Source organism: Pinus tabuliformis, chromosome 2_2 (assembly GCF_031772625.1).
Source record: "Pinus tabuliformis cultivar Carrire ecotype Pingquan chromosome 2_2, CPIR1, whole genome shotgun sequence".
Taxonomy (NCBI): domain Eukaryota; kingdom Viridiplantae; phylum Streptophyta; class Pinopsida; order Pinales; family Pinaceae; genus Pinus; species Pinus tabuliformis.
Window position 1 is genome coordinate 485,439,270 of NC_142300.1, and position 15,615 is coordinate 485,454,884.

General features: G+C 38.2%; 2 protein-coding genes and 1 pseudogene across 2 annotated transcripts; 2 read left to right on the forward strand and 1 right to left on the reverse strand.

Annotated features, from left to right (window-relative positions):
- Positions 1-425: 425 nt before the first annotated feature.
- On the forward strand, positions 426-818 carry LOC149193466 (protein BPS1, chloroplastic-like). The gene has a single exon (XM_089407322.1). The coding sequence runs from the start codon at positions 426-428 to the stop codon at positions 816-818; it is 393 nt and encodes a 130-aa protein (XP_089263448.1).
- Positions 819-3,057: 2,239 nt separating this feature from the next.
- LOC149193467 (protein BPS1, chloroplastic-like) lies at positions 3,058-4,256 on the forward strand (annotated as a pseudogene).
- A 9,371-nt stretch (positions 4,257-13,627) lies between these two features.
- Positions 13,628-14,317, reverse strand: LOC149193468 (uncharacterized). The gene is made up of 2 exons (XM_089407323.1): positions 14,227-14,317; positions 13,628-14,103 (listed from the first exon to the last, which is right to left on the reverse strand). The coding sequence occupies exons 1-2, from the start codon at positions 14,315-14,317 to the stop codon at positions 13,628-13,630; spliced, it is 567 nt and encodes a 188-aa protein (XP_089263449.1).
- Positions 14,318-15,615: the final 1,298 nt, after the last annotated feature.

The window sequence follows — 15,615 nt, forward strand, 5'->3', positions numbered from 1 at the left end:
CTGTCGTGGATGCAGCAAGCCATGACAGTTTTATCTGCTACACACGCAGACCTCAAATCCCTTATTATAGATCTCCAATTTCCTACAGCAGAATGGGATGAGAAATGGTTGGACAAATCCCTGGATGACACTGTAAAGCTTTTAGACATTTGCCTTGCATTAAATGGCGAAATTTCAAAGCTTGAATATTTCCAGCTTCTTGTTCATTATGCTTTGCATTTGCTGGACTTTTCAGATGGCGTTTGGTCTAACGACAAGCTCTTCTATGTCAAAGGTTCTCTCCAAGAATTGAAGGAAAAAATGGTGCAAACACCCAAAGGAATAGTAGGATTGAAAATTGCATTGTGATATTACAACATATGAGCAAAAGCCTTGAGTTTGGAAAGGTAAAGTCATTGTCAAAGGGTAGTGTTTTCTTGAGAGCGATGTATGGAGTGAAGACAACAACTATATTTCTCTGCAGTGTGGTGGCCTCTGCTCTCGCTGGGCACTCTGGCCCATTGATTGAATTGCATATTCCTGATCAGTTTTTGTGGTCCACAACATTCATGAGTTTGCAGCGAGGGATTAATGACGAAATCAAGAGATGTTTTGCCAACGACCGAGATCGAGTTTTGAAAGAGTTAGAATTGTTCGATGCAGCGATTGAAAATGTTCACCCTATAGTTGAGAAATTATCTTCTGCTAACATTGTCGATGGAACAGAGAAAGTGGAACATATCAAAATTGCTACATTGGAATTACAACAAAGTGCACAATTGCTTGCCCAGGGGTTAGATCCTATCTCTAAACAGGTTAATGACTTCATGTTATTCTGAGTGGAAGGAATTCATTGCTTGATAGTCTCAGGTTATCCGCAGAAGGCACACCCATCAGAGATGATCAGTCATGAATATATTAGTAAAGCTAACCAGCATGAAATGTTTCTTGGTTTTGGGTTTCTTAGGGTTTTTCATTTTCTTGGTTTAGGGTTTCTTAGGGTTTTTCATTTTCTTGGTTTAGGTATGGAACTCAAAAAGTTTGAGGGCTTTTCCAGTTTATGATCTCGAAAAAAATCAGTTTAAGTCAGTTTATTTAAGTCGTATAGAGAGTCGGGGATAGTATGCTTGTAGTTGCCTTTCGCAACACCTTTAAAAAAATCCTCCTTCACAGAGGTTGACTGCTCCAGCTATTTTTTCTTTGCTGATTTTGGATGATGTGAATTTTGTGGCGTTTCCTTGTGTTGAGGCAGTTAGGATTTTTCTTGAAAATAAATTGGTGAATATTGTCATTTTCATTCCTCGATGACGTTTTGTATAGAGACTCGGGGATAATATGCTTGTAGGCTTTTGCATCTTTTAAAAACATCGGTTGATCTTGTCATCCCTGGAATTCTTTCTCATCTCGTTTTCTGAATGGGCTGTAATTCTACTTCACCCATTTTACTTGTCTTTGGACACAGGTATATAAGCTTTCATTTAGTCGGAGAGAATTAATCAGATTTTCTTGCTCAGAAATACCTTAACAGATCCCATACGTCAGTGCGTGTTTGGTAGGGTATCGACAAGCCTTCAGTTTGGGAAGGTAAAGTCATCGTCAAAGGGTAGTGTTTTCTTGAGAGCGATGTATGGAGTGAAGGCAACAACTATATTTCTCTGCAGTGTGGTGGCTTCTGCTCTCGTTGGGCACTCTGGCCCATTGATTGAATTGCATATTCCTGATCAGTTTTTGTGGTCCACAACATTCATGAGTTTGCAGCGAGGGATTAATGACGAAATCAAGAGATGTTTTTCCAACGGCCGAGATCGAGTTTTGAAAGAGCTAGAATTGTTGGATGCAGCGATTGAAAATGTTCACCCTATAGTTGAGAAATTATCTTCTGCTAACATTGTCGATGGAACAGAGAAAGTGGAACATATCAGAATTTCTATATAGGAAATACAACAAAGTGCACAATTGCTTGCCCAGGGGTTAGATCCTCTCTCTAAACAGGTTAATGACTTCTTTCATGTTATTCTGAGTGGAAGGAATGCATTGCTTGATAGTCTCAGGTTATCCTCAGAAGGCACACCCATCAGAGATGATCAGTCATGAATATATCAGTAAAGCTGACCAACATGAAATGTTTAGTTTTTATTTTTTAGATTGCTAGAGGGAACTCCAATATCCTTTACTAATGGCAGCAACCATGCTAGAAAGCTGCTCCATGACTGGTGGGGATTGTATGAATATATGGTCTATTAGTCAGATTATATGTATGGCTCTTGTAACCGTATCACTGCATATAAAAGTCATATTTAAGTCAGTTTATGATCTTGAAAAGCTAGTGAGCAAGATCAGAGCGTGGGAGCGGTTCGCCGAGCTTCCGTGTCTTGCACCTAAAAAATTAACGGCACAAACTTTCTTTGCAAGCTCTTGGTTGTATTGCTATTTTGTTTCTGTTACCAAGCATTTCCCCTATTTTCGTCATTTGGTTTGTGAACTGCTTCAGCAATGAGTCGCCCACATGATGGCCATTCTCTGTTCCTAAACTTTGGAAATCCTTTCAGAATGGTTGCTTCTAATCGATCGTCTGATCAGTCTGCAAAGTTTAATGAGATATTGAACGCCTTTGAGATTTCCTTAACAAGAAGATTAAAGCAACTCGAGCCAAAGATTTTGAAGAACACGATAAATCTGTCGTGGATGCAGCAACCCATGTAGTAGGAGAGAATTAATCAGATTTTCTTGTTCAAAAATACCTTAACAGATCCCATACGTCAGTGCCTGTTTGGTAGGGTATCGACATAACACCTCAACACATCCAACGCAACCTCTGTGCCATGGAGCCTTTGGACACAACCCTCGACGGACCAATAAGAAAACAGAGTGTAAAACTGTGGAATAAGGTTTCGAGCTTCATAGGTTGTGCTGCCTATCTTTGCGAGTGAGAATATCGTGGGACGAGCTTCCGTGTCTTGCACCTAAAAAATTAATGGCACACACTTTCTTTGCAATCTCTTGGTTGTCTTGCTATTTTGTTTCTGTTATCAAGCGTTTCCCCTGTTTTCGTCATTTGGTTTGTGAACTGCTTCAACAATGAGTCACCCACATGATGGCCATTCTCTGTTCCTAAACTTTGGAAATCCTTTCAGAATGGTTGCTTCTAATCGATTGTCTGATCAGTCTTCAAAGTTTAATGAGATATTGAATGCCTTTGGGATTTCCTTAACAAGAAGATTAAAGCAACTCGAGCCAAAGATTCTGAAAAACACGATAAATCTGTCGTGGATGCAGCAAGCCATGGCGGTTTTATCTACTACACACGCGTACCTCAAGTCCCTTATTACAGATCTCCAATTTCCTACAGTAGAATGGGATGAGTAATGGATGGACGAATACCTGGATGACACTGTAAAGCTTTTAGACATTTTCCTTGCATTAAATGTCGAAATTTCAAAGCTTGAATATTTCCAGATTCTTGTTCATTATGCTTTGCATTTGCTAGACTTTTCAGATGGCGTTTGGTCTAACGACAAGCTCTTTTGTGTCAAAGGTTCCCTCCAAGAGTTGAAGGAAAAAATGGATTCGAAGGGGAAAAATGGTGCAAACACCCAAAGGAATAGTAGGATTGAAAATTGCATTGTGATATTACAACATCTGAGCAAAAGCCTTCAGTTTGGGAAGGTAAAGTCATCATCAAAGGGTAGTGGTTTCTTGAGAGCAATGTATGGAGTGAAGGCAACAACTATATTTCTCTGCAGTGTGGTGGCTTCTGCTCTCACTGGGCACTCTGGCCCATTGATTGAATTGCATATTCCTGATCAGTTTTTGTGCTCTACAACATGCATGAGTTTGCAGTGAGGGATTAATGACGAAATCAAGAGATGTTTTGCCAACGGCCGAGATCGAGTTTTGAAAGAGCTAGAATTGTTGGATGCAGTGATTGAAAATGTTCACCCTATAGTTGAGAAATTATCTTCTGTTGACATTGTCGATGGGACAGAGAAAGTGGAACATATCAGAATTGTTATACAAGAATTACAACAAAGTGCACAATTTCTTGCCCAGGGGTTAGATCCTCTCTCTAAATAGGTTAATGACTTCTTTCATGTTATTCTGAGTGGAAGGAATGCATTGCTTGATAGTCTCAGGTTATCCGCAGAAGGCACACCCATCAAAGATGATCAGTCATGAATATATCAGTAAAGCTAACCAGCATGAAATGTTTAGTTTTTAATTTTTAGATTGCTGGAGGAAACTCCAATATCCTTTACTAATGGCAGCAACCATGCTAGACAGCCGCTCCATGACTGGTGGGGATTGTATGAATATCTGGTCTATTAGTCAGATTATATGTATGGCTCTTATAACTGTATCACTGCATATAAAAGTCATATTTAAGTCAATTTATGATCTCGAAAATGTACTTGAACTATCCTAACAGAGCCCCTATATTTACATTTAATATTTTTGAATTCGCCTGATTCTCTTACACATGCCGAAAAATGTTGTTTTCTGTTCTGCTATCATAGGATTAGCCAACCTGAACCAATGATCCATGGATGGAGCCAGAGACCCAGAAATGGCCCAAGGCTATTACCAGGTAAATTCACTCTACTCATTCTAGCTATATATAAGCCTAACTACAATGCTCTCCCAACTTGACTTGACAAGAAAGGAAACTGAAATGACAAAAATATCTCTTTGTCAAAGGAAACAATAGCCAATATAACAAATAATCATTCCTCAAGAGATGTTCCCTACTTAGCATGTGAATCTCCCATCATAAATGGCTCACAATGTGAGAGGTATCAATCACAACTTTCATATAATATGTCATAAACTTACATTGGTCAGAAATAGAAGATGCCAAGCATCTATATGGAAGGAATTTTCATAAATCTATAAGTAATCCTACAAATCTTCAGAACTCATCTTCCCCTCCTCTTGAAATCTCATCCGCCCCTTTTTTTAGGAGAACAACTCTGAGCAACCAAACACTAACATTCTGTCTTCACAAGGAAGGTGTTCTTTACCAAGCCTAGCTTCTCTCTCAGAATCTTAACATCCCCTTTGCAAAGGGTTTCATTAGAATAACAACAACTCACATTTATAGCATTTCTCCACCCCTCTCCTAATTAGAAATACAATTTTGGGTTCTCTACTAATTTTCTCCACACTCGTTTAATCTAACAATGGACATAGAGCATGTATATTTATACCTGTGTGTTGGAAATACCATTTTATACTTTAATGTTTATTATTTTTGTTTTATTATTACTTGAATTTCTTCTTAACAAGTGGTTGTGTTTCTTTTGGTTTTAGTGAAAGTATGGGCTCCAATGTTGGCTCTCTTATTATGGAGTATAATTCATCTTTGAGAATTTTTCAATTATTAAATTAGGTTAGTCAATTGCTTAAAATATTAAATTTATTTCAAAATTTTTTTGTTACTTTATAGGTTAGACACTCGCTTGAAATATTAAACTTATTTCAAAAAAAAATTGTTACTTTATAGATAAGGCATATATTTCTTGGCTCTATGATGAAAATAATGAAGGGAAAATACATGTTAATCTATTACTTGTGCTCTTTGATGGAAGTTTTGTAATGCATGATTGAAAAATACATGGTGAGAGAAAAATACATATTATGCTAATTGAGGAATGTTTTTCACTTGTCGAACTTATAGTATTGAATTTAACACACTAACACTTTACAACAATGAACTAACAATATTCATGATGAAAATAGCAATATGGAAGATTTATCTGCATAATGAAAAAGGCAATATGGGAGATTCCAATCATGTTCCAAGGCATTTTTTAAAATGTGGATGTGACAAAAGGTTGTTGTGGAAGGTGCTGTTTGTATATTTTAACACACTAACACTTTACAACAATAAACTAACAATATTCATGATGAAAATAGCAATATGGAAGATTTATCTGCATAATGAAAAAGGCAATATGGGAGATTCCAATCACATTCCAAGGCATTTTTTAAAATGTGGATGTGACAAAAGGTTGTTGTGGAAGGTGTTGTTTGTATATGGGAAATTTCTTGGTCATTGTGTATAATCCTAATGTTGATAAATATGTCTACTAAGTGGTTCCAGTTAATGGGGCATTGATTTGAGCGTTCAATATATTTTTAAAATGTGGATGTGACAAAACGTTGTTGTGGAAGGTGCTGTTTGTATATGGGAAATTTCTTGATCATTGTGTATAATCCTAATGTTGATAGATATGTCTACTAAGTGGTTCCAGTTAATGGGCCATTGATTTGAGTGTTCAATATATTTTTATTCTTTATCAAAGTATTCTTGTGTTGTATTTGTGTTCTTCAATTTATGCCTTACGGCGTTTCCTTTGCAACATCTGGTGCAAATGCTAGTATTTAGGTACAACGCATAGTTTTGTAATTATACCCGTATGATGTTTTGGAAACAAGTGTTTTTGTTTTTTTAGAGAGGACTCTCCCTTTTTTTTAATTAATTAAACATTAGGGTATTATATGTTTTGAAAATGTTTTTAGTTGGAGTTTATTTTATTATTGTTTTTAGTATTTTAAAGTTATGACAAAGTGTATTTATTTGAGTAATTTTTTTAATGTTTTAAATTAAAATTGATTAACTTTATTTTTATAATTTATTTATTTTAATGAGTAGAAATTAATTTTATTTTTAATTAAATATAATTTTATATAATTAATTATATTAGTAGGATAGTAATAGAACTTAATCATTATAATTTGAGTTTCTACATATAATAATATATATATATATAAATTAATTTCTTAAACTAAAACCAAGTGATATCTTCATCACTGAAGTATAAATAATAAATTCAAAAAAGCAAAAAAATATGAATTTAAATAGAATTACCCATTTAATATCTAAAATATGGATAAGTTAAATTTTTGATAATTTGTCTCTAAAGTATCTATCCAAAAAATTGTATATATATCACATTGTACAAAATTTCAACATAGTTTTCCTTCTCTATCCATTTGCTAGTGTGCATGTGGGGTTGACTCACCAAATCTATGTGTGGTCTCCTATCTGAGTCCTAGTTTGTGTTTGAATCTTGTGGGTTATGGGTGGAAGAGGAGGCAACTATATTGCGATAGTTCATCCCGGGGAGAAAAAAAAACTAGATTTTGTTACTATCTCTTAGATTTGGCCATGGGATTTTGGCTTTAGGTATATGTTATATTAGTTCTTTTGATATGCCCTATGAGAAACAATCTCTATATTACTTATTTTCTTCCAGTTTTATTGAAAATTTGTAGATAAAGATAAAAGTAACCATTTGAAATTTGTTCTATTTATTGTCGTTGTTCAAATTTTATTCCAATCTGAATGGTTGTGGCTCACTTTTTCTTAACCAGGTCTACTCAATATAGTCTTACCAAATTTTTACTTGTTTATAATATTTAGTTTTCATTAACCCTGGTGCATTATAGTTATCTAACTAAAAATTTAAACTAAAGAAAATAATTAACACACTTGTATTAGTATAACTCACCTCCCCTAAGAATGATCTCGCAATCCCATTAGATTAACCCAAATTTTAGTCAACATGTTTCATAAATATTTTAAGTGACATGTTTAACCATATCTCTGAGGAATTCCTTCTATTGTTTATGAGTTAATCTCACTGGTTCATTGATTTGTTTCCTCCATAAGTTTAACAGCCTATTCTACTCTATTATGTTCTACTTTGCCCAATAAGATTGAAAAAAATTGTTGCAGGTGTTGCACTTGTACTTTGCCTCATAGCATCATCATAAAAGCGAGCATCTCTGTTAATTTCCTTAGATTCAAGCTCCTTATTGATGTATTTTGGAAGTTGGAACCATTTTTTTTAAGCTTGAGGTCACCTAATCCAAGATTCTGAGCACTCCACGTGACACAGTGCACTTTATGTACTGTTTACTCCACTAACGAGAAGCATTGTTACGCCCTCATTTTCCTCATTAACTTGGTGTAAAAGCTCCAAACAGTTAAACATAATAAAATACACATATAAAAAAAAAATTATTTACATTGCGGTAAATGCTATGGTGGATATGACAGTGCTAACCATTTAATTCAAGTTTTGGGAATGGTTAATACGAGTCAGTTTACAGATGTCAAACTTTATGGTTGAAGTACTATCCCATGTGATTAACATAATCACAACGTTGATGGTACACAGGTGTCAACCCTTAACTTTTTCCACCTATCTACCTTATCAAAAACAATGATCTTTTATTGGTTATGTTTTCAATGTCCTGCTCTACAATGGTACATGGCACGAGCAGGGTCTATCTCTGCAGTGGTTCTCCTCGGGCTTGGCGTTGCATCGACGAAGGAAAATGGGTGTGAAGATCTAACGATCAGTCTTGTCTTCATTTGGGTTCAAGCCTTCAATCAATTGCTTGGTTTTTCCTTTCTGATTTTTTTTTTTTTGCTCTCGGGACTCTGTTTCGCCTTTCTCCATGCCTTACATGATGCTAGATCTACCTTCAGTGCAGGTCTGGAAACTCGATGCATGGTCTCCTCTGCTTAGCCACGAGTTCATCCTTGCACTGCAACTCCCAGATGATGGCAAGGTAACTCGAATAATTTGATTTACCTTAGGCACAATATTCTTTATTGATACAATGTTTCCCTTCTCAATGCTAAACAGATGTTGTGTTTTCTTACAGGTGTATCATCAGGGGAACTGGTTACTTCTCCGAACAGAGAGCTGTGCTTCCAGCCAAGTCCCTCCGCTCGCAACTTCTCGGGTAAGCAACAACTACAGTTTCTGGGTTGCTCGAAAATCTGGCTAGTTTATCTCTTTTAGGCGCACTACCTTATAGCTCCTAGATTTCTAGTGTTGAAAGTATGAGGAGCGGAGATGGCCGAACAGCTCTGCGCTGTTGCTGGGTACTCCATTCTGTTGCTTTCAAGGGTTTGATGGATATTTAAATCTAATGGGCCTATTGTCCATCGAGGTGTCAGAAGACTGATCCCTGAGTTCTTGGGGCTTAGTATGCTTTCAGGCAGACCCTAGTTAGCTCTACATGTTACTACATTTAATGTTTACTGTATTGCACTTCGAGAAGATAATTTTTCCTAAGAAATGCACTGTGATTTTTGTATAGCACGGTTTCCTACTTTTAGGCATGCAACCAAGGGTTTGCTTGCATCTGTCATCAACATGCCTATTCTAGTGCAATATTTGTGTTTAGATATAATTATATGTTTACTTTTTTGATATTAATCCTATGCTAAGAATTAGAAAACTCAATGTTAAGAATGCTAATATGGTTCACACAAGGTACTTGACTGAAAGAATTACTTTGTTAATGGTTCACCATTTCAATTGTTAAGTTCTCTTTTATTTGCTACTATTTCATTTGTTACATAATCATTTGAGACTGCTAGGTGTTTTTCCTTCCTCTGTTACTAAGGGTTGTCCTGACGCAAGGGTTTAGGGAATTTCTTGTATAGGTTGAGTCACATGTAATTAAAGCCTCCTGCAATGTTTGGGCCGACTCGGGTCTAGGTTATGGGATGTCGACCCTAGAGCCTACCGAGTGCTCTGGTTGCTTTATAGCTTCTTTCTGGGTTTATAAATTGCCAGCAAGTGTTGGTCATGAATTGTTGTTACTGTGCTGTTCAGAACAGATAGAAAATCTGTGTAGCTTTCGTAATACTCTGCTATCGTGAAGTGCTACATTGACAACCATTGTCGCAAAAGCGGCTATTATTCTTACTTAGGGTTTGACACGATGAATCTAGATACTTTCTTTGCCAAAGACTCGGGTCTTATTCCTTATAATTCTATTCTCCGTCTGTAATGTCTTAGGGGTTTACATAGTGTAGATCTGTCCTCCTATCTACCTTTTCATTTTGATGAGGGCTAAACCAAAAATTATTGATTTCTTAAGACATCTATACAGTCTAACTGCTTTCAATTTTATATGGACTACGTAGATTACTTTACAGAGCAACAGAATTTTAATCTTACTTATCATTGAGAAATCTATGCATACTATATTGAGTATCAGAGTTTAATTAACATGACAGAATCTATACTGAGTAAACAAGATTTGATCCTAAACCTTATTGAAGAGAAATTAACAATTTTCCTATTCTTGCTTTTCCTGTAAGGTTTTCTCTGTTCTTACTTGCAAACACAAAAGTAATTCTCCGTACCTGAATTCTAGTATTGCAATTGAAGTATTCTTTAGGTAAGATTCACCTCTATTCTCTTCTGCTTGTCTTCCACCCGACCATGAGGTGGGTCCTCCTCGACCCAACCTCCCCCCAAGCACTCTTGCAAGACCACTATCTTCTACAAGATTCTAGCACTCTAAGCCTGCGCTATCTGGTCATCACCAGACTTAGTGTCTTCTGCAAGATTCCAGCATTCTAAGCCTGCGCTATCTGGTCATCACCAGACTTAGCATCTTCTGCAAGATTCTGGCACTCAAAGCCTATGCTATCTAGTCATCACCAGACTTAGCGATTCATCCCCCCTTCTCTGTTTGTCCCTACAGCACATTTTTTTTCTTCCCCTTGCTTCCTTTTCCTTTGGAAGCATCTACAGTTCAGGAAGGTAGTTAGGGTTTACTGGCAACTACCATTCTTAATTTTTAACCTCCTTTCATGAGGAGTCACTAGATCCATTAACACACTGTTTTCTTTTCAATTAACAATAATGAACAACATAACAGTAATTAACGACATAATTAAATTCAAACAGTAATGGTAATAATTATTCAGTTTACCCCAAAGGTAACAATAGTTAAATAGTTGAACTTACTGTTGTTAATAAAATATTACAGTTTTACTAGGGGCATTACATCTCCCCCTCCTGAAATTCAACATCGTCCCGATGTTTTCCACTCATAAACAATTCGGGATAAGCTTCCCTCATGAGTTGTTCATCCTCCCAGGTGGCCTCATCCGACCCAAAGTGCTGCCATTGCACTTTAACTTGGGCGATGGCTCATTTCCACAGCATGACTCTTCTCCGATCGAGTATGTTCATTGGTTCGACCAAGAATTCTCCTTCTAGTTCTACCTGAAACACACAATATTTTAATCAGTTTTCCTCTTAACAACCAATTTTGGTTTGTGCTACTTAAGACATTTCCTTACCTGAATGTCTTGCCAACTAACTATGTGCTTAGGGTCATAAACGTATTTCTTTAATACTGATACATGGAAGACATTATGGACCCGGATGTGGCTAGGCAAGGCAAGCTGGTATGCCACCGGCCCAACCCTCGCTAAAATTTGAAAAGGTCCACAAAAACGGGGTGCCAATTTGGCGCAACCACTCCATCGTAAGGTACTCCTTTTGGCTCGAATCCTTACATACACATGATCTCCTACCTGGTATTCTTTAAAGTTCCTCTTCCAATCTACAAAGCTTTTTTGTCTATCTTGAGCTACTTTTAAATTGGCTCGCACCTTTTTGACCATTTCTTCCATCTCCTTTAGCATCTCAAGGCCCAACATAAGTCTGTCTTCCGGTCCACCCCAAATGGAGGGTGTACGGAATTTCCATTTGTAAAGCACCTCGAATGGGCTCATCTATAAAGATGCATGATAACCATTATTATAAGCAAACTCCACCAGATGCAAATATTCTTCCCACCGAGATGGTTGTTGCATCACATACGACCTCAACATATCTTCTACCACCTGGTTCACCCGTTCAGTCTGTCCGTCAATCTGCGGATGATATGCGGTGTTGAAATTTAGTTGAGTTCCCAATCCCTCAAACAAAGTCCTCCAAAATGCTGATGTAAACTTAACATCGCGGTCAGAAATTATAGTTTTGGGTAAACCGTGCAGCTTAAATATGTTCTGCATAAAAATATTTGCAATTTGTGCTGCTCAGAAAGTGGACTGTACCGGTATGAAGTGGGCTGATTTGCTTAGTTTGTCCACCACTACCATGATGGAATCATTGTTCCTTTTGGATTTAGGCAATCCTGTTATAAAGTCCATAGTAATGATCTCCCACTTCCACTCTGGTATGGGTAATGGCTGTAACAGTCCAGCAGGGTGTTGATGTTCTATTTTAACCTATTGGCACTCTATGCAATGTGCCAAATATTCTGTCACTTCCTTCTTCATGCCTGGCCAGTAGTATTCCTTCCGAAGTGATGTAATGAGCTTCTGGTATCCTAGGTGTCCTGCATAAGGACTCTTATGACATTCATCCAAAATCACTTTTTTGATGCCATCTTGGTTGGGTACATATATTCTCTTCCTGTAGTACAACATACCAGCTGCATTCAGCGCATAACCTTGTTGCATTATGTGACTGGTTAAGTTTTGCACTTGTTGTTTTAATTGCTGATAAATCTGATCTTGTTCAGCTGCCTTTTTAATTTCCTCGCTGAGGGTAGACCGCCCTTCACTAAAAGAAATTTCGTAGAGGCAATGTACTTTTCGACTTAAAGCATCAACCACCCGGTTTTCTTTCCCTTTCAGGTGTTTAATCTCGAAATCAAATCCACTCAAGAAATCCACCCACCGAGCTTGCCTAGCATTTAAAGTAGGCTGGTTGAAATAACTAGTCAGGCTGTGGTGGTCTGTCATCAATAAAAATTTCTTTCCCATCAAATAATGACGCCACATTTTTAAAGCGTGTATGATAGCGGTCAGCTCCAGATCATAAGCAGAATATTTCTGTTCATGCTCTTTTAATTTTCGGGACTCGTAAGCGATCACTTTTCCTTCTTGCATCAACACTCCCCCTACTCCTTCTTTACTCGCATCTGTGCAGACCACATAATCCTTTTCCGGGTCTGCTATGCTCAATATTGGTGCGGTGGTGAGCAGATGTTTGAGCTGTTCAAAACTCCTTTGACATTCTGCAGTCCATTTAAATATTTTTCCCTTTTTTTGTAGGGAAGTGATAGGGTAAGCCACTCTTGAAAACCCTTCCACAAACTGCCTGTAATATCCTGCTAATCCCATGAAAGATCTTATGTCTGCCACATCCTTCGGTACTGGCCACTCCATTATGGTCCTTATCTTTTCGGGGTCCACTGCAATACCCTCTTTGGTGATAATATGTCCCAAGTACTGGATCTGCTCCTTAAAGAAATCACATTTGCTATACTTGGCATATAGTTGATGTTCCCGTAGTGTTTGTAAAACCAACCTGAGATGCTCCTCATGTTCTTTGACATTCTGGGAATATATTAGTATATCATCAATAAAAATTAACACAAACTTGTCTAAATACTGATGAAATATGCTATTCATCAAGCACATAAATGTCGCAGGTGCATTGGTCAACCCGAAAGGTAGTACCACAAACTCATAGTGTCCGTAGCGAGTTCAAAAAGTGGTTTTGGCTATGTCCTCCTCCTTGATTCTGATCTGGTGGTATCCGGATCGCAAATCAATTTTTGAGAATACCGTTGCCCCTTTTACCTGATCAAAAAGTTCATCAATACAGGGTAATGGATATTTATTCTTAACTGTCAATTTATTCAGTTGTCAATAGTCCATGCACATACGAAGGGTTCCATCCTTCTTCTTGATGAATAGCATGGGAGCTCCCCAGGGTGACACACTGGGGCAGATGTATTTCTTGTCCAACAGCTCTTGCAGTTGCATCTTTAATTCTGTCAATTCTAGTACGCTCATCCGATATGGCGCTCAGGACACCGGGGCCGCACCAGGTATCAATTCAATGGTAAAGTCTATGTCTCTCTTAGGTGGCAGACCTGGTATTTCTTCGGGGAACACATCTGCAAATTCTTGCACCACTGGGATGCTTTCCAAGGTAGCAGTTTTATCCTTTGAGTTGGCATAACCAACTTGAATAGCATATACTTGACATTTTTTCCTGATGCACTTTGCTAATTGTGAGGCGGTAATTGGCCGAATCTGTACTGGCCTCACAATACCTTGGATCTCCTGTTTTTTCCCCAGTTCATCTTGGTAAGAGATTGTCTTTGTTTTATAGTTTATTATGGACCATCGTTTTTCCAGCCAGTCCATCCCTATCATCACATCATATGATCCAAGGGGAAGTATGTTTAAATCTGTCGTCACCGTCTGGCCTGCGATCTTCAGTGGGCAGTTATTGACCTTGGCTAGCACTCGCCTTTTTGCCCCTGTTGCGAGCTGAACTAGCCATGGGTTTTTAAACTTGACAGATTGCAATTTACAATTTTCCACAACCTTGGGACTAACATAACTTAATGTAGCTCCAGGATCAATTAAAACAGATACAGTTCGATCAAAGATCTTACCTTCAAACTCCACCATAGTTGGCTGATATTCAGCTTGATGATCCTCGAGGGCGGCATTAATCCTTGGTATGGTCTGAGCCACATCTCCCATTGTAGATGCTTCATAGATCTACGACACCTGTTCATTACCCTTTTGGTGAGGGCAGTTCTTAATGTAGTGTGGCCCGCCACAGCCCCAACATTGTACTGGTGGTCTTGCTACCCCTTCATTATCAACTCTGCCTGATTGCTCACTAAATCTGGATTCGATGGGTGGCTTTAATCTGAGCTGGTTTTTGGGTTGGTTCTTGCTGTTTGGCCCCTTGGAAAGTCCCTTACTGAAGCTGCCATGAGCACCCTTGGCACCCACAGTCATCTTACTACCCTTCCTATCAGTCCATCGCTTTCCAAAATTTTCTCCCTTCTGTTTATTCTACTGATAGCATAGCCTAGCTTTCCGTATCACTTCGTCCATTGTTTTTGGGTTGTCAAACTCAATTCTTTCCCTCATTGTCTGGGGTAAGCTGCTAACAAACCGTTGTACTTTTGCCTTTTCCTCCCATATGTATGGTACATAGCGGAGCAAAGAGGTAAATTTAGTGATAAATTCATCCATTGTCTGCTGCCCAAGCCGCAGATCATGAAATTCCCTTGCCTTTTCGTCATAAAAACGTTCAGTCAAATATCTTTCCTTAAAGTATCTTTGAAAAGTTTCCCAAGTTATACTCTTCTCACTTACCCCCCGTACAATCTTGACCTCCTCCCACCATAAGGTAGCTTTGCCTTGTAGCTGGAAAATAGCCAGCCGCGCCTTGAGATTGTGATCATACTCGTATACTTGGAAATATTTGTTCATATTAATTAACCAGGCCTCCGCTGCCTCCTCCAACTCCCCATCGAAGTATGGTGGCTTGATCTTTCGGAACTCCCCCTGCAATTCTATCCACTGTCTCTTTGAGGTTCAATGTTCAGAGGTGTTGTCAGATTTCTCCCCTTGATTCTCTTCCCTTCCTTCTGTCTCCTCCTGATCGGTATGATAACCTTGTTCCTCCGACACACGCATATGTTTAGGACTAGGATTCAGCTGGCACTGATTCTATTTATCCGACAAAATTTTCATGATTTTCTCCTGTTCCATGGTCAATCTTGCGTTATCCTCCCGTAGGCGAGCCATCTCGTTCTTCAATTCCTGAACTGTTTCCAATATCGTCAGATTGGTGTTGCGAGCCTCCTCCCCCAATTGCACCCATAATTCAGGATTATTCTGAGGAAAGGTTGTGGTTTCTGGGCCATCCACGTTCCTGTGAGGAATGCTACTCATTCTCCTCATAATCTGTTGTCGCCTGATTTCCTGATTTCAGCAGATTAGTAAACTTCAAACAGGTAAAGATATTTAAATAACATTGTCTA

Excerpts from the sequence above, each read along its gene's own strand:
- LOC149193466 (XM_089407322.1), top strand. The coding sequence starts at position 426 with ATGTATGGAGTGAAGACAACAACTATATTTCTCTGCAGTGTGGTGGCC.
- LOC149193468 (XM_089407323.1), bottom strand. The coding sequence starts at position 14,317 with ATGGGAGATGTGGCTCAGACCATACCAAGGATTAATGCCGCCCTCGAG. Across the intron at positions 14,104-14,226 it reads AACTATGGTGGAGTTTGAAG|TTCAGCTCGCAACAGGGGCA; the intron begins GTAAGATCTTTG and ends ACCCATGGCTAG.